At 41.3% G+C, this 21998-nt stretch overlaps 1 protein-coding gene across 2 annotated transcripts in view; it reads right to left on the bottom strand.

Annotated features, from left to right (window-relative positions):
- Positions 1-16196, bottom strand: part of atp2c1 (ATPase secretory pathway Ca2+ transporting 1) — a 72665-nt gene extending 56469 nt beyond the window's left edge. Inside the window, exon 1 of one of the 2 annotated variants that reach the window (XM_049584859.1) lies at positions 16104-16196. In XM_049584859.1, coding sequence (XP_049440816.1) covers positions 16104-16127 — 24 coding nt within the window. In that variant the 5' untranslated portion in view covers positions 16128-16196. The remainder of the gene's footprint in view (positions 1-16103) is intronic. The other variant, XM_049584855.1, reaches the window with a different exon arrangement.
- Between the last annotated feature and the right edge of the window lie 5802 nt (positions 16197-21998).

The raw sequence follows: 21998 nt of genomic DNA, 5'->3' as shown, positions 1-21998 counted from the left end.
GTGGAGTCACAGCAGGGCACTTTGTTGATCCTGACGACAGGAAACAAACAGAACCACAACAAAGACTCAACAGAGTGGGAGCACTGGCTCGGCAGCACTCTTAGACACAGAATTAATGACATCAGAACATAAGTCTCTGCATTAGTGAATTATAGACCTCACTATAACACCTGAGTTCACACCTACGTTTCTACAGACAATCATTTCTAAAGCTAAAACAATCATTTATTGTTGATTTTGAGCGGAAACAATTCATTGTTTGACTCATTTACTAGGTTAGAGCAATAAACAATTGTTGTTTGGGTTTTTATAACATAAAAATACTCAAAAAACAATGTTTAAAAACTTCAAGTATTCTCTTTGAACTCTGGTGACCTGTCATGGATCATTATTTTTGAAGATTTACAGACTACATGAAAACAAAAATTCTAATCAATAACAACTATTAGTTGCAGTTCTGATGTATTAAAAACAATTATTAAGAGCTCTTCTCCTGTTCAGACACACTGTCATTAGCTATGTTTCCATCCAAAAGTGATTGGAATCATTGGGAAATGCGCATTAAAAGAAATACGAATCCTGTGTGTTTCCATTAAATGTACGGACTTTGGTGAAAACTACAAACTCGCACGAGTTTTCCGCAGAACCGGAAACAAAACAAGTCTCGCATTCTTCTTCTTCTACATTTTCTGGCGGTTGGCAACCAGCTTGTAAATGCATTACCGCCTTCCCGACCCGGAGTGTGGATATCACCATGGAGAGAGGTGCACTGCGTCAGACTTAATTTGAACATAACTCGTTCCATCCCCCGTTTTGCGAATCAACATTTTTTCGAATCAACCAAAACCCGGATAAAGCAAGCGTATTTTAGCTTGTGCGAATCAGGGGATTTTAATTCGAATTTTGGCGGTTCCATCATAATTTTCCGATGAGATACTTCTAGACGCGCATCTAAACAGGCTGATGGAAACATGGCTATTGGTGCATTTACATGGACCCTAATATTGTTCATACACATTCATACACATTAAGGGCCTGTCCCAATACCGACACTTCCCCTACAAATACCCACTTGCACTTGGTTGTGCGCGTTCACATTTAGGCTAGTGGTGTACCAAAACAGAATTGAGGTAGTGGAAGTGGTTTCCAACACTTAAAATTTGCCCTAGATTCCAAGGGAGCCCCGACCCACACTTTCAACGAAGTGGAAGATGAAATTTCCCAGAACACCTTGCGAAGTCAGCAACTTCGGCAAGTTTTGTAAAACAATTTGTTACTGTACGATCGGAATGTATGCTATACAAACAACAGATGGCAAAATGTCATGGCACCACAGTGACTCCCAAACTGAGAGGTGACTCAAGTCAGTGTGTGAGACCCTCAGCTGACTGGAAGAACCAGACGAACGTGGCAGGTGAGTCTGGGCGTTACACCACTGTCCGAGAAATCTTTAGACTAACCAGAGTACGTGGCAACTTATGTGTAAGGAACCTCCTATCAGAGAAGAAACAAACAATGTCATAGAGCTGTACGTGTAAACGTCCTCTTATCAAAGTGCTTCATCTGTTCATGACACATTTAGTGATGACATGAAATTGCCTCATAAATCTTTGGGTGAAAAAAGATCAATAGTGAACGTGCCAAATACAATAATCTGCTAATGTTAATGAAATTTCCACGGATGATCATAATCTGGTTGGCAAATATCTATTGCACTGATTACGTCAGATAAAGCAGAGTGGTGATATTTTCCTATTTGGTGAGGTTAGGTGTGGTTGCTCTCGGAGATAAAAAGGAAGTTATTATATGTTGACAAAGCAGGTGTTAACCCATGGTGTACGTGTTTTAAATTGTCTGGTCAAAGACTATTGTTTGCAGAGTTATTAAAACAGACTGAGGACACATCATATCTGGTTAGTACCAGTGACTTATCTTAACTATTGGAAAACGTTGGTTCTGGCTCAGCGCCGGAGGCTGCACCTAGGGCTGGGTGATATAACAGCTATGTACAATATATCTGTATATTTTCAAGCAAGTTATGAATTTAGAGACAACCCATTTTTTATCCATATAGGGTCAAGCTGTGTTACATGGTGCATGCCAGTGTCTATCTCTCCTCTCTCACGCTCTCTGCACAGCTCTGCCCCCTTATTTACTCACAAGTTCTTCAACAACACTTCTTAGCACCGTACTCTGACGTGCACCTCTCCAGAAATTTAACTACACATCACAGTGACGCAGACCTCCTGTCTGTCTCTGTGAGCTGAAACCATTTCCCTCAGTAGAAACAAAGCTTTGATTTACTTTAATTTCACAGATAAGAAACAATAAATTGTGAAGACAATAAAGCCTCCACTAAAATAGCATTTTAAGTCTTGTGTGTGATTTATCCTGGCTTCATATGAGCAGAGGAAATCTCTGCTAGTCGCTAGGCTAATTTACACAATGTAAAATGCCATAGGCTTGTACTAATAATGTTAGCATGTTGTATTTGTTTGGAAAACATGTTTAGTATAAGACAGTTGTTTTGTCAGTGAACCTTGTGAGTTGTAATGGAGTTGAATTTTGTAAAGTTATCTTTGTTAAATGTTGCTGTTGACCCTGGCTTCATATCAGTAGAGGAAAAGTCAGCTAGCCACTAGGCTAATTTATACAATGTAAAATGCCATAGACTTGTGCTAAAAACATTAGCATGTTGTATTTGTGGGGAAAATGTGTCCTGATAAGTGTTTGTCTGTGAATGCTGCGAGTTATAGTGAAGTTGATTTGAGTACTTGTGTTTTAAAATTTCTCTATTAAGGCATGTTAAATGTGTGTTTTAAGTGGGTTTTGGATCAACTAAACTTTACAGCACTTCACAGAAACCCCACCACCCACTAGTGTTTTGGAGTTGTAACTGTTGTGCAGCTGCATATTTTCAAATGTTAATAAAATCCTTGTCTTTGAATTTAATTTTGATCACAGTCTGTTTTTTTTAAATCTGCTTGTGACATCTCAAATGTGGCTTCGACTTGTAACAGAACATATTGCCCATATATCTTGGTACCACTCATAGAAAATACAGAGATATACATCGTGTATCACCAGTCAGCCTGTAAATACCAAGATGTGGATTTTTGTCCATATTGCCCAGGCCTAGCTGCACCCATAATTCACGCAAGGTATCATGGGTGCTACGAATAAGGTGGATTGAAACTACCAAAAACTAAATCACAAACACTGTATATGCACTGAGGCTTATTCTCTGAGAAGATATTCCTTCCTAAATCAGAATTTTGAGGAAGTATCACAACAGAAGCTCCGATGTCATACAGGCAAAACAGATGTACTGAAACACACGGCTTGGCTCATGTAGTGTGCTGTAAGCCATCAGAGGTTTATAGTGGACAACAGCTCCAGTTTCAATCTTTCCTGGCCAACTAGATTTGAAGAATTAAGTTAAACTCAAGATGACGCCTGGCTTTCTGCCAAAATGGCTATTAACAAACACGCTCGTCTATCTGCTGGTGTTCATTTCACTTCCCGGCTGAACACACTGAGGGTCTGCAACTACAGCAGGATGGACATGTGTTTATTAGCAGCTACAACATGCAGACCAGTTCTCTTCCAAATGGTCACGAGGTTGATAATCCCCATCTTGCTCCTCTAATTTAATGAAGGCTATAGTGAAAAACTGGTTGGAGGCAGAGTAAGCAAAAAAAAAAAAAAGACTTTGGTTGCCTTAGTCGCTCATCTTACAGAGTTTGAAAGACAGAAACCTCCTAACAATCAAACAGCAGCTTCTATTTTCAACTGAAAGGCAAATAGTATTAAAAAATATTAATCGGGCCCCGTTCATCAACAAACCAACAAACGTATACACACACACACGCACACATTCCCACTCAGGTTAACCTGGCCCTAGAAATGGTGAGATAAACCACAACCTAACAGGAACGAAAACAGGGGAACTGCCAACAGCAGCACTGGAGTGTAACAAATAGTACTGGTATTCCCAGTGACTAATAACTGTATCTGCTGCATGGTTGGGCACAGTCTAATTTAATGTCTCATTAGTATCAGCTCACGTTGAGTTTGAGTACTGCAAAGTGAAAATGTACTTAACACAACAAATGTTGTCTAGAAAACTTCATGTGTACAAAATTGTTGTATGGTCCCATTTAAACTTGACATTTAAAGAATCTTATATCAGGATAAAATCCAGATGAGATATTTTTTTTTACACAGTATATTCATCTCTGGACGGATAATAAATATGATTTGGTTCTGATTTGGTTTTCCCACGTTACATGCAAATCACCAGTCCAGAGGGAGGTGACGCATCTCTCTACTCAGAGGTGAGTGTTGTTGTTTCCATGATGCAGTTTAGGGTTGATGATGATTACCAGTTCATTTAGTTCCTCAAAAGCAACAACAGCATGAATGCATATGATGATTGATTTTATGATTGATTCAACGTGTAAAAATAAAAATACATACAAGGTGATGACTAAAAAAGGCTTGTTTTGTCCGATCAACCATCCAAAACCTAAAAAGATTCAATTTACCATCATACAAAAAGGGAACGGCAGCAAATTCTCACATTAGAGAAGTTGAAATCAGATGACTGACCTTTTTAGTGGAGCTAAATGAGCGGCAAAAGTTTTGAAAATTAAAGTAACTGAAAGACTAAAATTTGAAAAAGAAACTTAAGTTTTGATCTTGAATTCTGAAAAATACAACAATATATTCAAAGTAAAAATAAGTGAAGGAAAAGTTTTTTCAGTCTACATATAATTCACATTATATCGAATAATATATTAAATCAGCAGCTGATTTAGTTTGATACTTTTTGCTTTTTAAATCACTTTAATAATTAATCAATTATCACATTTGTTCTAACCTTTACTTATTTGACTTATAAAATAACACTGAAATTAAAACCTGTTTTGCAGGTGAGACCGAGCCAAGACAGGGTCATATGGCAGCATAAATTACAGGTCATTCAAGCCAACTCACACAGAACTTCTCCCAGTTCATGTCAAGATGGCATCATCTAGTACGCAAAACAAAGGCAGCAACAGAAAGTCTGCTGATCTGACAAGGGGTCGGGCCGGGATCAGACCCACGGCACAGAAAGATCCACATGCAAATATTATTTAACTAGAGATGTTTGGACACTATTTGATACTGAGTGATGTCAGTTGATACCTTCACAGTATTGAGTACCAATACTCATACCCTAAAGGTGAGCAGGTATGGGAGGACCCCAACCTGTCCACTAATACATCAATTAACTTCTCTCTGTCTCGTTTGTGGAAGACTGTTTTGAAGAAGGGTCCCGAAGTACTGCAGGGAAGCATTGAGTGGATGTTACCAGATATATAAACGCTGCCAAACGGACTAACAGGCTGCTGTGGAGGCCATGGATCAGTGTGACCTCACCACAGACACAAGCTCACTTTAATGGAGGGAAGCAGTAGCGTGTGAAAGAGGCTGAGAAACTCGGAGGATGCTGCTCTCTACAAATAGGTTATCATGAGGAGGGGAGGAGGGAGGGGACAGTCTGTTTAACTCCTCCACCTTTACACAAACAGAGACACACATCTGTCCTCACACTCCTCCACCTCCTCTTCCTCTTTGGCAGGCACACAGCAAGTGCAAACACACCACCCTCGGCTCGCCGCTCAGTCTCCGGATTAAATGAGACAGTTTTTTTTAATGTGATTCATATCCTGAACACTGCCTCACATCCTGGTCATGGTCTTATTATTCAAGATAAGCTGCTTATAGGTGTCTTTGTGTCCCACTCTGCAGGAATAAACAACATGTTACAGAGTCAGCACACACCAATAAAACCTACGATTATCTGCTCCACACTGTGGACGTTTACAGTGTTCTCCACCATGCAGCTGAGTCATACAGATACAGTCATAATAATCATTTCACTATCATTAGAGACCACGCAGCTTATTAAACTCCACTATCAGACTTCTGTTAATGGCTTTCAGCTCCGAGGGGATGTGGAGTGGTGTTTTCATCAAGGATTGTAAAGTTAATTTGTTTACTTATTCAGTTAAATCATGCATTATTTAGTATATAAAGATGACAAGATAAAGGCTAAATGCTTGTTACAAGCTATAAAATATGTCCATTTGGGAAAAAAACAACAATAAGTAAAAGGAAATGTTCACATTTGAGAAACTGAAATCATCATGTTTGGATGTTTTACTTGATAAACAAATAACTGATTATCACAATTTTCTGTTGACGGACTTCAATATATTGTTTCTTTGAATGTTTTGGAACTGAGTTCTACAGCAACAGATGGTCAATAGAAGACAGAGCATAATTATGTCATTATCTTATTACATGATGATTCCACAGAAACAAAATTAATTACACTGTTGAACCATGGAGTGGCCACATTTCAAATAGCGTAGTCCTTAAACACTCAAACACAAGACAGTGGGTCTCTGGATCACTGAATCCCATGTGACCTCGCCTGACCTCTGACCTCCATGTAAAGAGAGAAACAGCAGAGCTAAAACGATTAGCCAATCGACAGAAAAATTAATTGCACACTATTTTGATGATTAATAATTCAAATTTTCGTGTTTTCAAAGGTTTCGGACTCTTAGTTGAAAAACAACAAAAGATTTGTGATGGCTATTTTTCATTATTTTCCGACATTTAATAGAACAAACAAAAGCCGCTTTCACACTGCCAGATTTTCTGCAAATGTTGGGCCGTTTTGTCGGCAAGCTGCGAGCGTTTAGACACACAGAGCTGGATTGGCGAGTTGATCCGAGGTGCCCAATTTTCCGCCTCGTAGGGTAGACATATTGGTGGAACTTTTTTGGTATACACAGAATGAGGCGCCCTTCCGCAACAGGAGGGGCTGTTGATGACTTGTGGGAGGAGCTGTTGATGACGCCGCACGTGCGAGCCACTGGCAGTGGATAAACAGGAAACAGCTGATAGCAGGAATTAGCGAGCAGCTAGTAGCAAGAGGGAAACACAAACCTGACAGACACTGTAAAGATGAGCAACTGGGGAGACAAGGAATTGCGCGCCCTCCTTGTCCTCGCAAACGAAGAGGCCATTAACCGTCAGATGACGGGGACGGTGAAGGAAGGGCCGACTTATGAGAGAATCACCGAAGGACTGACCAGCCGCGGCTTCCCTCCCACGTCACTGTTTACATCACACGCTGAGCTACACATTTTGTTACTTGCTCACGCCCCCCATTGCCCCGAAAAAGGCACATTCTGTATAAACAAAAGTAGGCAGGCGGCATTTTGCTGCACTCCCTGATTTTGTTTTTATACTGCCAATGCTGAAAAAAGACTGATTGGGCTTTGCTGCAAATTTGCACAACTCCTATCTAAAAAGGGCTACAGAGGAAGTTAAACAAGATCTTATTTGGCAGATTAATCATTTGTCATAGTTAGCTTAGGCCCGACACTGCGGTTTTCTCAGTATATAGTAAGACATAAATTCAAAACTTCTTGAGACTTTGAAACACTGAAATTAATTTCCTTTTTGGGTCCGATCCTGATCCAGGTCCTTTAATGTTAGATGTCTGATTAAATGTATCTGACAGACTAAATTAAAAGTTGCTTGATCCAAATACCAAAGGTCATAATAAAAAAAATAGCTTTATAAGACGAATCTATTGATACATGATGAGAAATGAAACTTGAGGAAACTGGAGGAATGAGAGTTCTTGCAGGTGCATTTTCTCTGTTGCTGTCAGGACGTTGTTACGTTTTATCTGCTTGTATTGAATCTTTTATTCCCTCTGCTATTCCTCTCTTAAATTCTCTATCTTTTAATCTCTGTCAAAGATAATTAATAGTCTATTAAGTTTTATTATTTATAGATTATTTTATTCCATTGAACTCCTTGAAATATTTTATATTTTTGATTTTTATTTATTACTCATCTATGTATGTGTCTACATGTTACTGTATGTTATAGTATGTGTGCAAGGCGAGCTGGTCAAACAAATCGTCCCTGGTGGGATTAATAAAGTTGTCTGAATGTGAATCTGTACCTGAGACTCCTGAAACCATTGAGAAGTGATGATCCACAGAGAGAAGACGTCTCACTCTGTGGGAACCACAAAAGCACTCAGCTCACTTGCAGTTGTACTGTGGTGTTACAGGGTGGAGCTCCTTTAAACTCAAACAATCATCGGCAGAGTACCAGACAAAGCTTGGGTAGTGTCTATTTTCATACCATCATACCTTTCACTGCTACTTAATAACTAAAAACACAAACCATACCAGCTGAGTTGCTGCTGATAGAAGTCACCATAGCTCGAATGACTCAGACAAGTCTTGCTGGGTTTAAATACCTGTGGCCCGTGGAATAATGAATACGTAAGATAATTACTGGAGGAAACAATGATGTTGCCAGTAGAGATGCACGATATTGGGCTTTTTGCCCATGTTCGATATTACAACTCATTTGGCCAATAACTGATACCGAAACCTGGAGGTACCAGAAGCTCAAAACAAGAGTCATTGCAACAGCGAAATTAAAAAAAAACAAAAAAAACAAACGCTGTTTGGCATCGGCAGAGAAGATTAGGCAAATTAACATGGGTGCAACCCACATACTCAGCTCTGCTGCTCATCCCACAAATGCATGTTCCTTACAAATGTGGCACCATTTAAAAAGGGAAATAAAAAGGCTTCCCAACGGTATAAGATTTACTGCCAAGACACATTGTTACAACAACGAAATAATCTACCAAACACAAATTTCCTTACTTTTTTGTGTTTAGTTTTTATGCTTGTACCCGTTTATATTTATTTGTATATGTAATTTAATTTACATAGGCCTACTTATGTAACACCCTGGTTTAAGACCATGTAACCTATTTGTTTTTCAGTCTGATTTATCTGCAGGAAAATAATAATTCACAGCCTTTTGATTTACTTTGTGGTGGTTTAAGAAATTTGATGTAAGATGGAACAGATATAAGAACTTGTTTTTAAAGCCACGATGAAGACCTGCAGTGGTTGAAACATGTTGGCTCTTTAAATTATTTAGCCACTACAATAAAAGCTTTAATACTTTCTTCCTGGTTTTCTATATTTGACAGGAGTGCCTGTCTGTGTATCCTGTTGTTTCCAATGAGGACCCGATCTATGTTTGATTATACAGAGCACCCAGTCGTCTCTATCTTGTTCTAAAAAAATTATATATATCGGTTTGTCATATTGGCAGAAGTCAGCATGTTGGCCGATTCCGGTATTTCATTTTAAAGCCAATATCAGCCCTGATGGTGCCAATACTGCGGCTGAATGGAAATGGTATGCAGGGCGTGGTGGCACAGTGGCAGCAGAATAAAACCATGTGGCTAATTAACAGCTTTCGTAGCTGGAAGCTCAAGGTAGTTTTATGTGGCAAGCACTCCCAAACAGGGAGTACAATACCTACAATACATCACCTCAATACAGCGTCTTCATAGCAGTTCAATAGAAAGAGGAGTGTCTGTATTTTTATATTGAAAACATACCTTTGGGATTTCTAAATACCCTGGCAGGGTTCCTGAGGCATTTATTTGTGGCAGGCCACCATGATTAAAATATCTGCCGCCACATTTTGATTAATCATTCACAAACTGCGGCTAAAGGAACTGTGCTGCATCCAAGGAGTTGAGTTTCTCTCCTGCGTCCTGTTTTTACTTTAGATATCTGCTTTATTTTACTGTTTCATTTCATATTTTTAATTTGGGAACTCGTCTAACCCAAGTTCACACACACACACAGAAAAATTTACTTGTAAAGCATTTCTGATAAAATGAGCAGAACACTTCTGGACATGTGGCGCCATCTTGTCAATACGGACTTGATTTGAGACAGTGCAAAGTCCCAATATCTCCTCCTCAGTGGTTATAATGGAGTGTATTATTACAAAGAGGAGCTGATTCATCACACTGACCAGTGGGTAAATATCACAGCTGGGTGGTCAGTCAGTCTGAGACATGGAGGGAATCTGCTCCTACTCTAGGCGCCCGACATAAAAACAGACTGCTTCATAAAACAGGAAGCACGTCGTTTTTTCTGAGCTGGGAAAAATCAAACCTAACAACACTGTAAAGTCCAGACAAGTGAAGTTTTTTAGGACCCTTATCGTTTACTAGTTTATATTTTTTGGCAGTGGTCATATTTTGGATTTGCACCTTGAAGGATATCACATATTTTCACTCCTTCCTCCTTTGTACTGCATCTGCTGCAGAACAGTTTCCCTCGGGATAGAAGTAGATCAATAGAGTTTATCTCATCTTATTTCACATCACAAAAAACCTACGTCAGTCGTGTGTCTTTTGCTTCGAATCTTTGATTGTCCCGAGCCAGCAACAATCTGCGACCACAAGTTTAACCCAGAGTGAAACTAAACCTGGAGGATTTTATATCGACAGTCTTACAGAGTGGTACGGTCCCACCATCTGTCTGGAGTGAGTTGAGACAATATGCTGGATGTGTTTGAGGCTGCTGGACTTTATATTTGTTAACGCTGTTTAAACAAACTGCTGAAGTCACACCGCAGCTCACTGTGATGCCACCGCTGCTGCTGCTGCTGCATCCACTCAAACACCGACAGCAGTGTTACTCTGAAATCTGGGGCAGCTTTACTGTGGTCACATGCTGTAAAGTGGATCTCATCTTTGTTCGGTAAATCCAGCAGTTCTTCACTATAGTTTTACGTTGTCTAGTGTGTTCACAGGGTCATATGTTTGAGCTGTGTGTCTGTAGAGCCTTACCTCAACCTCAGTGGTCAATATTAAATCAACCTCTCAGTGGTTTATTTCAGTGATTTCACTGTTACAGTTTGTTTCTGTTTCATTTTAGATCAAACTCCAGGGCTGCAGAAGAATAGGAAAAAGGGAAATTACATCGTATGTCTTTTCTGAAACGCTTTTCCTTGACCTCGATGGAGGTCACGAGGTCAAGGAGAATTCTTATTAAGACAATAACAAGACCTGTGAGACTGTACTCTCAGTGTAATGTTTTCATTCATGTTACTTTATATTTATTTAAGTTGATCTTCGGCATGTTTTGTGTTGCTTTATTTCATTTCAATTTATGTGTTGACAGTAATATATGTAAATATTATTAAGGATGGGCATTTTACATAATTCTCACTATTAGTTACCCGCATTAAATTATTATCAAGTACTCGATTTCTGGCCAAAAAAACCCCAACATAACATAAGACTAGGGTCCGAAGTGAACACTTAGGTGAAACTGCGGGTAATGTAGGGATGCACCATAATATCGGTACATCATCAGAATCGGCCAACATGCTTTTTCTTATTACATCACACATCGAAAAGTATTGTATTTCCTGTCTCCATCTGCTGGTGGGCCGTCACAATATGAGTATGCATGTATAATATGATAATTCCACTGGAGAAGAGACTTGACGCCCACTAAAATTAGGTGGGAAAAAAGCAAATAAATCTATATCAATATCTATTATCAGCCGAATAACTTGTTACATATTGGCATATCGGATATTGACAAAAAAATCAAAGATCATGCATCCCTAAATGTAATGTTTTCATTCATGTTACTTTCTTTTTATTTAAGCTGATGTTTTGTGTTACTTTATTTTATTTCAATTCATGTGTACCCAGTATTATATACATTATTCAGTATGGGCATTTTAAATCATTTCCATATTTGAGTACTCACGTTAAATTATTATCAATTACTTGATTTCTCGTAAAAAAATAATAAATAAATTTAAAAAAAAAAAACTAAATAAAGAAAAGGTTCCAAAATGAACGCCCAGACTACATTGGGACTACACAAACTGCAGAGATCAGCTACGATGTGCGAGTTCAACGTTACGTAGCCTGCACTGCATGTTTAGTGTACTTTGTCAAAATACTTCCAAACATCCCTCATCTTTCATCTTTCTGTCCGTAACATTAGATTGAGTGATGTTTGACTGAAAACACTGCAGCTGCACTGATCTGTCATTTTTGCTTTATAGATCTGTGAAGATATTCATAGACAACAAAATGAAACTTTTAATATAGGACAGTGTCAATGTACTTGACATCAGAATTGAATACTACAGTACTCATGCCCATCCACACTGTGTATGTTTAAACTGAAGTGTTTAATTTCTATTACTAACTGATTTCGGTTTGATGCTTGAAATAAGGTCAGTGGTTAACACAAGCTGAAGAGACGGTCACGTTTTGTTCTACCACATAAAATATGTCAGCAGATGTCAAACTAAACACTGCTTTACAGCCTCGTTGGGGTGACGTGGTGTAGTTTGTTTACAGCCTAATGTTACCTTTTTACCTCAGGCGATTGCATCGAGGCCTCAAAAATCACAAAAGTCGTGTTTATTTGTGAAGATTATGTTGCTGAACAAAGCGTGTATGACAAACATTTGTTTGTAAAGAGCTAATTCTGTGCAATAATCCGAAATACAACAGTAAAACCCCATAGGCTTTTTGACACAGGAACCAAGAAGACGTAATTTCCAGGGCGACCTGCAGAAAAACATCATCCCAAAAGCACTCTACTCCAACAGCTCTCATCATGACTGCCACTTAGATATGTCTGGGTCACTTTTAACCTTCCTACCCAAAAAACACTGATCCATCACAGCCCAGTTTAATAAAATACCAGGAATCACTTCACTCAGAGGTTATCGAATCTCTTACCAAATGTTTAATTTCTCGTCATCTCAAGCAACAAAGTACAAAAACATTTAGCAGCTAATCATTTTTAGCTGCCGCTGACATCACACTGACAGCGTAGAGCTGCAGGTAATTAATGTATGCTAATTTTATCAGTATCTTGACCAAGTCCAGAACTATACTTCAGCCGGGTTTATCTGCTCTCTGCACGCTGATGTCTGCACTCAGCCAACCATTGTGAGGATGCGAAACAACACCCTGAAGCATCACTACAGGGTCACAACAGGACTTCTGGAGTTCAACAGATGATCAGCTGATTACCTTCAGTTTCAGGTGTCTGAATTTTCCTGGAAATTCATATCAAATCAATAATCAAAGCTTGGCTCTAAACCAGGACCTCTGTCATTTGGATCAAGCAACTATTGTTGTAGCTGTTTCAGTCAACACGCCTGTTTCAACGTTGAAATTTTAGTAAACATTTACTATGTTGTGCTGCTCATCTCGTCTCAATACAGAGCGTCCTCATTCAGAGAAAAGGCTGCTAAATCCCTAAAGTAAACACAGTGGTAGTAGCGTCATATTCAGATTCAAATAACCATTCAACTCTTGCACCGCAGCTTCTAACCTTTAATTAAGCTGCCAATCAAAAGTGCAGTGATTCTGAATTCTTGCCCAATTAATAAACAGATCTGAATTATTTACATTACGTCACATGACAGCTGAACCTGATGGACGCCATCAGGGATTCAAAAGGATTCTCATCAATTCTTCTCGAACTCCAGGCTGGCTTGTGTAAAGCTCTAGAGGATTCTTTACTCTCTTATCCTGAACACAGTATGTCATTATTACAGCTCAGTAGGGGATCCTTTCTGTTTCTTTCAGATAGACCTACACTGGGAACCAGTGGTTATACTGTTGTTTACCATCTTTCCTGTAGTAAGGGCTATTTTAAGAGACATAAAAACTATAATTAGGACACCAAAAGTATTATTTCACTCTGAAACAGTTTTGGCCCCACAAGAAGAATTGCATGATTTAAACTTTCATTTAATTGATGTCCCCACGATGTTGGCAGAAGATTCCAAACTTTAAAAAGCTAATGTCCGTAAGAAAATATTAGATAAGTCTTTATTGATCCCCAGAGGGAAAATTAAGGTGTTGCAGGACCACAAAGACAGAAGAAAGCACATAGAAACAGAGAAGTCCAAAACGAGAAATGAGAATAAATAAAATAAGTGGTAGATACAACTAGCATGACAGGAGAACTAAAAAAAGAACTATACAAGAGCAACTGAGGACAAGTTCATGAGGTAAAGTGAAAAGTGTGATTGATGAGTGTCTTTAATTACGAGCTTTTCAAGATAAAATAATAACAATAATGTTATTTGTAGAGCTGGGTTAAAAATAATTGATTCCTCCGATTCAAATCGATCTTCACTTGAATGTTCTGTTATCGATTTCTAAAATCCGAGATCTCTCTTTTAACATTCACTTTTTCCTGGATATGTGTGAAGCTTTGACACTGTTAATCTCGCTGGTAGTTAATGGTCCGCAGTGCTAAATTAACGACGAGTTCTTTTGCCAGTGGCATAACCCCCTTTTACACTGCCAGATTTTCCAAGAATGTTGGGCCGTTTTGTCGGCCAGCTGCGAGCGAGTTGGCGAGTTGATCCGAGGTGCCCAATTTTCCGCCTCGTAGAGTAGACATATTGGTGGAACCCTTTTAGTTTAAACAGACCAAGGCGGCCTTCCGCCACAGGAGGGGCTGTTGAAGACTTGTGGGAGGAGCTGTTGATGACACCGCACGTGCAACCCATTGGTGGTAGACTAACAGGAAACAGCTGATAGCAGGAATTAGCGAGCAGCTAGTAGCAAGAGGGAAACACAAACCTGACAGACACTGTAAAGATGAGCAACTGGGGAGACAAGGAATTGCTTCGCCCTCCTTGTCCTCGCAAACGAAGAGGCCATTAACTGCCAGATGACGGGGATGGTGAAGAACGGGCCGACTTACGAGAGAATCACCGAAGGACTGACCAGCCGCGGCTTCCCTCCCACGTCACTGTTTACGTCACACGCTGAGCTACACGTTTTGTTACTTGCTCACGCCCCCCATTGCCCTGAAAAAGGCACATTCTGTATAAACAAAAGTAGGTAGGCGGCATTTTGCTGCACTCCCTGATTTTGTTTTTATACTGCCAATGCTGAAAAAAGACTGATTGAGCTTTGCTGCAAATTTGCACAACTCCTATCTAAAGAGGGCTATAAACTATTGTTGGATTTCCAAATTTCTGACAGTCCTTGAACACATTATATGAGACAAACTTCCATCAAGAAAAAACATCAACAAAAACAAAACAAATCTGAGTTTAAAATATTAATATTTAAGCAAAATCACTTTATTCAACATTTCATTTGACAGTTTGCATGAACTAACCAGCGTGACAAGAGTGAAACACCAAGGCTTTTTTCAACTCCAGGATAAATTTCAAATATCACAAGGGTAAGTTTTAAAAATCTAATTACTGATTTTATGATGGAGGGAGGGTCATGCACTCAGGAAAGCTCAAGGTAAAAATATCTGTAGCTGCAGGAAGGGTCACCCAAAAAAAGCAACCCCTGCTCTGGTAAGATAAGAACACTCCCTTACATGATTTTCATGATATAATTTACATTAAAACTTAAAGCATATTTGCTTCATACTCTACATGATAAATCAGGCACGTTTAAATTAAACCTAGAAGACTAACACAGCCCAGATAAGTAGAGAGGAGCATCTTTTCTGTTTCATGTTATAGAATTTCAGGTTGTATTATTTCATACCATTATGTCATGTTGACATGAAGCTAGCTGTGAGAAGAAAAACAATAAGCTAATTGAAATTCACCTGCAATCCCTGAGCTGGTTTCAGTGATAAGACAAACGCATCGTTGCTGTAATAATCCCACCGATAGTATAACCTTCACTATCACGGCATCACACACTCACACACACACACCTACAGGACGTTCATGTTCATGTTAGCCACGGTTAGCTTGTTAGCCACCACCGCTGCCGGCTAGCTAACAGGTTCGATGAGCCATAACAAGGACGAGCAGAGAAAAAGCCCGAAACTGGGCACCTTAACTCGGCCAACAACACCAACACACCCCGCCGACTCGTCCACCACCATGTCAACAAACAACAACGTCTAGTCACCGGCTAACATTAGCGTCGCCCCGGTGACAGCAGCAGGCTAACAGCAGAGTAACGTTACAGAGCTCCACTCCGGGAGGTAAACTACCCAACAAACCTGCCGCCCGGCTGCCTCCCATCGCGGCGGGGCTCCTAACTCCACAGGTATCGGTGTTACAGATGTCGTTGTTCCGTGAACAGTGATCCGGAGTCGGTCCTTTAACGCGTCACAATTTTAAAAATCAAAGTCAGTAACTGTTAAACTTACCAGCAGCTCCCGTTTCTTCAGCATCTTCCGTGAAATCCCACCGCGGAGCGATTTTGTGACAGAACAGAGTTCACTATGACAGGCTCACTGACGCTTCCGGGTAACCTTTCAATATAAAAGCATTTTGTTTACTTAGAAGGTGTGCCGGAAATTATCCGTTTTTTTAATCCTCCTCCTCCTTCTTCTTCTTCTTCTTCTTGTCATTATTATTATTAACATTTGGCGTATTAACTGCTATTTTCTCTTCTATTTTAGATTTTAAACCTTTTTTTATCTGTTAATGTATTCATTTATTTATCTTAATGAGTCTATCTTTTTCCCTATCATCGTCATTCTTTTATTTGTATTTATTAATTTAAAAAGAAAAAAAAATTCTATCCTTTTGGTCTTACTCTCATTTGCCTTTACCATTACTTTTGTGTGTTTAATTTTCACGGCTTTGCCCTCTATTTTTTCTGTTTTATCCAATTTGATCTTGCCTCTGTTTTGCCTGATTTTGTTGTTATCTGCCCCTGAGTATTCCGCTTTTTGCTTTGTTTGTCAAAGCCCTTTGTAAACTCTGTTTTTAAAGGTGCTATACAAATAAAGTTATTATTATTATTATTATTATTATTATTATTATTGTTGTTGTTGTTGTGTGGCTGAAAGACATTTCCTCATATACGACATCAGAATAAGGAGCTACATGGGAAATACTTCACAGTCTGTTGTGGGTTAGATATGTTTCATATGTGCACATTAACATGTGTGCAGACATGTATAACTGAATTTTATTAATATTTGATGCCATTACTTTTAATATGGCCCTTGGTCTGGTGGTGGGGGCCCTATCTTGTGGAATTATTACTTGTTTTAATCTTCAAGTCTGTGTTTTCTTTTGCAGACTTCTCTGTGTTTGGAAAAAAATCAATCAATAAATATACATTTTTAAGGAATGGTCTCGAGCTGATGGATCAAATCAGTCACGTTTTAAATGACAATTTCTACGCTTTTAATTTGAAGGCAAACCGTCTAACTTCCTGTTATGTTCCGGTTCACTTCACGGAGCGTTTAGGTTCAGACCCACGATGGCTGTCATGTGCTGTCAGTGCCAGAAAGTTCCTTTTGATCCAAACAAAGATCGTGTGTGAAGGACAAGATGACTTAGTAATGGAAAACGTGACAACATCCGCTCAGCAGTCAGACAGACTAATACTGATCATTGACACATCCATCCATTTTCTAACCGCTTATCCTCTTGTCCTCCTCCTGTCTCAAATGTGTCCAAAAGGTAACCTGGAGGTCACCTGGATGGGATGGGAGGCAGGACATGAGCTCTCTATTGAATTCATGTTGAAGGAAAAAAGCCTCACGCTATTTTTTTCCTATAGCATGAATCCTATGGGCTCTGTGCACCAGCTCCACTATTTCCTGAAAGGAAGTAGGCATGAGTATTTCCTGTCCTATACTGTTGGATTAAGTGATTAATCAGGTGTGTGCTGGGTGTGCCGCACACCTGATTAATCACTTAATCCAACAGTATAGGACAGGAAATACTCATGCCTACTTCCTTTCAGGAAGTAGTGGAGCTGGTGCACAGAGCCCATTATACGTCACCTAAAAGGGGGTGACGCCCCTGCAGGTTCAAGTAAAGGGCTTGGAGATTACTTTGCCCAGACTGGAAAAGAACCTGCTGATGGCGTTACCTTTTCTCTGTGGTGTCATAAGGTGACGTGTAAAGGTGCAGACTGTATGATCAATTTCTGGTTGTTCTTGATACAAAGAAACCAGAACCAGCTCTGCACAGCCCCAGAATTCAACGAGGTCCTTGAAAACTGCCTTGTCCAGGCTTTTAAAAGCTTCCAGGGTGATTTCAAAATCACTTCCCTGGATTTCGGCCCATATCTTCTTGCACAGGCGGTCGATCATGATATGGGGGTTGTTCAACTTAATGTTGACCTTAGCTTTCTTGTAGACCCAGTAACCAGCTTTTCAACAAGAATTTGGACAGAGAGTTTGTTTTTCTCTGTCTGCAAATCCCTGTCTGGTGTTACATGCAGCACAGGTTCAGCACCTGTCTCAGGTACACTGGGTGCTGGTGCTGGTTCTAGTGCTGGTGCTGGTGCTGGTTCTAGTTCTGGTGTTGGTGCTGGTGTTGGTGTTGGTGCTGGTGTTGGTGCTGGTGTTGGTGCTGGTGCTGGTGTGGCTCTGTCCTCTGATCCCACTAATATCTGCACAGGAAAAGAGTACCAAGACAGCTTGGTGCTCTCTTCTTGGGCAGATGTTAAGTTGAAGCTCACACTGTCATCAGCCTCAGTGTCGACAACCGTCAGATCTGCACACGTTGTTTTGCGACATAAACTGACGCTGCCCATGAATGATGTTATCATGGAGCTAGCGTGTTTGATCATGTCAGTCAGTCTGTGAGTCTGAAACCTAAACCGACTCTTCTTGTCCCGGCTCCTGTAGATGGAGGAGTTGATGCTCTCGAAAATCTCCTCAGACATCATCTTGGTAAGGCTCTGAGAGCTGACACCTGGATCCTGAACACTGACGCCCAGAGCCTGAGCAAAAGCCTCAGGGACTACACTGCCCAGTGTGGACGCAATGCTCTCTTCGGTGACCATTTGATTTCTTGCCACATTTTTCAAGGTGGAGTCAGTCAGGTACACTATCAGATCCACGAGCAGCTCCGCCAACATATCTTTGATGGCCTCATCAGTTTTCCCATCCTTCAGCTTTTGGAGCTGCACTCCTGACAGCTGCTGGAAAAACCTCTCCACAACTGGACGAACTTGGTCCACTCTCAACTGAGATGACTCTGTTGTCCGTGATGGTGCCATGATGACTTTTAAGTTGAAGCTCTCATCGTCATCATCCTCAGTGTCAACAACCGTCAGATCTGCACAGATCTGTGTTCTTCATGTTCAGATAACGTGACTTTCTTCACTCAGTATTGTGATGTCAGGAGGAATATTTTTTTAATCACGTTAGATTTGTTTCCACTGAGACACTGTTGAGTTTATATAGTGACTTTGTTGCTGTAAACATGACTGTTGCTGCCACGGACTGTATGAAACTATATCCTGTGTAGCTGAGCTATAAGGAAAGCATCAGGAGGTGAGGTGTGTGCGTGTGTGTGTGTGTGTGTGTGTGTGGAGGAGAGGAGAGAGGGAGATGCTGGTAGAGAGATAGAGTGTGTTGTTAGATACTGTTAATGTCACTTATTATGCTTCTGTGCAGTGATAGCTGTTTTTTGTTCTGTTTCTGAATGCGTGTGTGTGTATAGGCTTATATATAGGCTATATATATGTAGGCCATTATCTGGTTTAAAATCCGGCCCAGTTGAAATTGAAATTGAATAGCCCTGTCATAGAACCTGAACTGAATTAAAAGTTACAGTGCTGCTGGTTCCTGACTTTTCCTAAAAATGTCTGCATTTTTATTAAACCGTCATTTAACCAAATTGGACAAAAGGCATTAAAAATGTGATCATTTCCACCTATTTCGGCCACAGGAGGTCATAATGATAAATTGATCAATTTATGGCAGCAGATGCACCGTGGTTGCTAGGCAACGATCACTGTCTCTGTCAAAAGGTAAACTCCGGGAAAGAATTCACTCACAGATCCGATTTTTTAACATGTCATACTAAAGTTAGTGGTGATAACTGGAGGAATCAATAATGTGTGAACGGAAGGGAAGCCGGCTGATGCAGCCTGGAAACTGATTCAGGAAATGGACAGCGCCGATTCAGATGCTGGTGATCAATCTGATGAGGAAGAGGATGAAAGTGACTCATCCTGGGTTGAGGAGAAAGTTCCATCTTCATCCTCATCTCAAAGTGATTCTGAGGAAATGCCAACTCTCATCGGAAATGGATCACCCAGATCCGCCCCCGACTGACGCAGGTGAGACAGTAGGAGAGACCCCACAGACCGAGGAGCAGTGCCGCCATCATGTGTCTGTGCTGTTGGATCACCGTCAGGAGAAAAAGTGCAGTCTGCACACATACCTGTGTGCAGGAATGCGTATTCCTGTCTGTGTGTGTGACCCCCGTTCAACCCACAACCGGCAGGATTCGCCGTTATTGACCAGCGCGCGCCGTTATTGGACGGCGCATGGACACTCACCCTCTTGCAACTGGACTTTGAACTTATCCCACAGCAGTGTGCGTGTCTGTGTGTGTGTGTGTGTGTGTGTGTGTGTGTGTGAGAGAGAGAGAGAGAGAGAGAGAGAGAGAGAGAGAGAGAGAGAGAGAGAGAGTGCGCGTCTGTGTGATTCTCCGCCGTATTCCTGTATTTTTTATTATAGGCTATTATAATACGGGAGATTTATGGGAAAATACTAATATGGGGGGGCGGCGGGAAAGAGGGGTAAAATACGGTAGTTTACCGGCCAAAACGGCAGACTTGACAGCTATGCAGGAGAGGCACGGTTCAATATGGGACGTGCCTCTCTCATTTTCGGCTGGGTGCCAGGGTCATGTGGTGACTATGTCTCCACCTTTTGGGTCTTATGGCAACCTCGGTACAGGTGGTGCCACTGGCTCTCCTACACATGCCTCCAGTCCAGAGGCGCCTATTCAGCCTGGGGATCTGTCTGCAGAGACAGCTGCAGGCAGCGGTGCTCATCACTGTGCAGCTTTGTGCGGACCTTGGGTGGTGGCAAGACCCAGCCAACATCTAAAGAGGGAGAATGCTTGGTCCAATACTGCATCGCCAGGTGCTCTCTAGATGCATCCCTGGAAGGGTGGGGCGCACTCCATAAGGGCAGGGGCACCAGTGGGGTCTTGAGCACCCGCTGGGAGGGCCAGCAAATCAGTGCTCTAGAACTGAAAGCCATTCACCTGGCTCCAGCATTTTCTCCTAAGTCTGCAAGGACGTCATGTGCAAGTAAGAACTGACAGCACAGTGGCAGCAGCATATGTCAACAGGCAAGGGCTTTGGGCCTGGCCCCTCGAGGGCCGGTCTGCTAGGCTTGGGACATGTGCAGTCAGCGATTCAGAGTGCTCGGGAACCGTCTACAAAGGCGGTATACTCTTACCGCTGGGAGCTCTTTGCATCATGGTGCACAACTAACTGGATCAATGCACTGACATGTGCAGCCCCAGAGGTGCTCCAGTACCTGCAGGGGCTGCTTGAGGCGGCAAGTTCACCTTCAGCCCTTAGAGGCATGGTGGCAGCTATCAAGGCTGCTCGTACAGGGGATAATAGGTTTGCAGAGGGTGACTGCAGCCTCATCTCTCAGTTCCTGAAGAGTGCACAGAGGCTTGCACTGCCTACCAGGAGGCTGGCCATTCCACCGCAGGACCTGGGTCAGGTGCTGGCTGCCCTGCTGAGGGAGCCTTTTGAGCCTTTGGAGTCAGTCAGCATTAAGTAGCTGTCTCTTAAAGTGGCTTTTCTCTTGGCAGTGACATCAGCCAAAAGAGTGGGGGAACTGCACGCTCTGTCAGTGGATAAGAGTTGTTGTGGTTTCCAGCCGTATAATGCTGGTGTCATGTTAGGTCCAAACCCTGCCAAAAGTAATCACAGACTTTCATTGGAATCAGTTGGTGGAGTTTTGACCCTACAACCCCCACTCTACCCCCTCTGGTGAGGGTCAAGAAGACTCAAATCTCTGTCCTGTTAGAGCCCTGAAGGTCTATGTCTGGCGCACTGCAGTGTTCAGAAAGACAGACCAACTCTTTGTCAGCTTTAAGGCCCAGTGCCAAGGCCAGCCGGTGTCAAAGGCTAGGCTGTCTCATTGGGTCAGGACGACAATTCAGCAAGCTCACAGATTCAACACAAGGTGTAGGTACCTCGTGGGCCTTGTGGTGGGGTGCCACCCTCTTGGAGGTCTGTGCAGGTGCTACATGGTCAAGTCCATCCACATCTGCTAGATGTTACTGCCTGAATGCGGCTGCTGCCAGCTCCT

The sequence above is a fragment of the Epinephelus fuscoguttatus genome, linkage group LG8 (genome assembly GCF_011397635.1).
Source record: "Epinephelus fuscoguttatus linkage group LG8, E.fuscoguttatus.final_Chr_v1".
Classification (NCBI taxonomy): Eukaryota; Metazoa; Chordata; class Actinopteri; order Perciformes; family Serranidae; genus Epinephelus; species Epinephelus fuscoguttatus.
The sequence above is the reverse complement of the archived record's forward strand: the minus strand, read 5'-3'. Positions and strand labels throughout refer to the sequence as shown.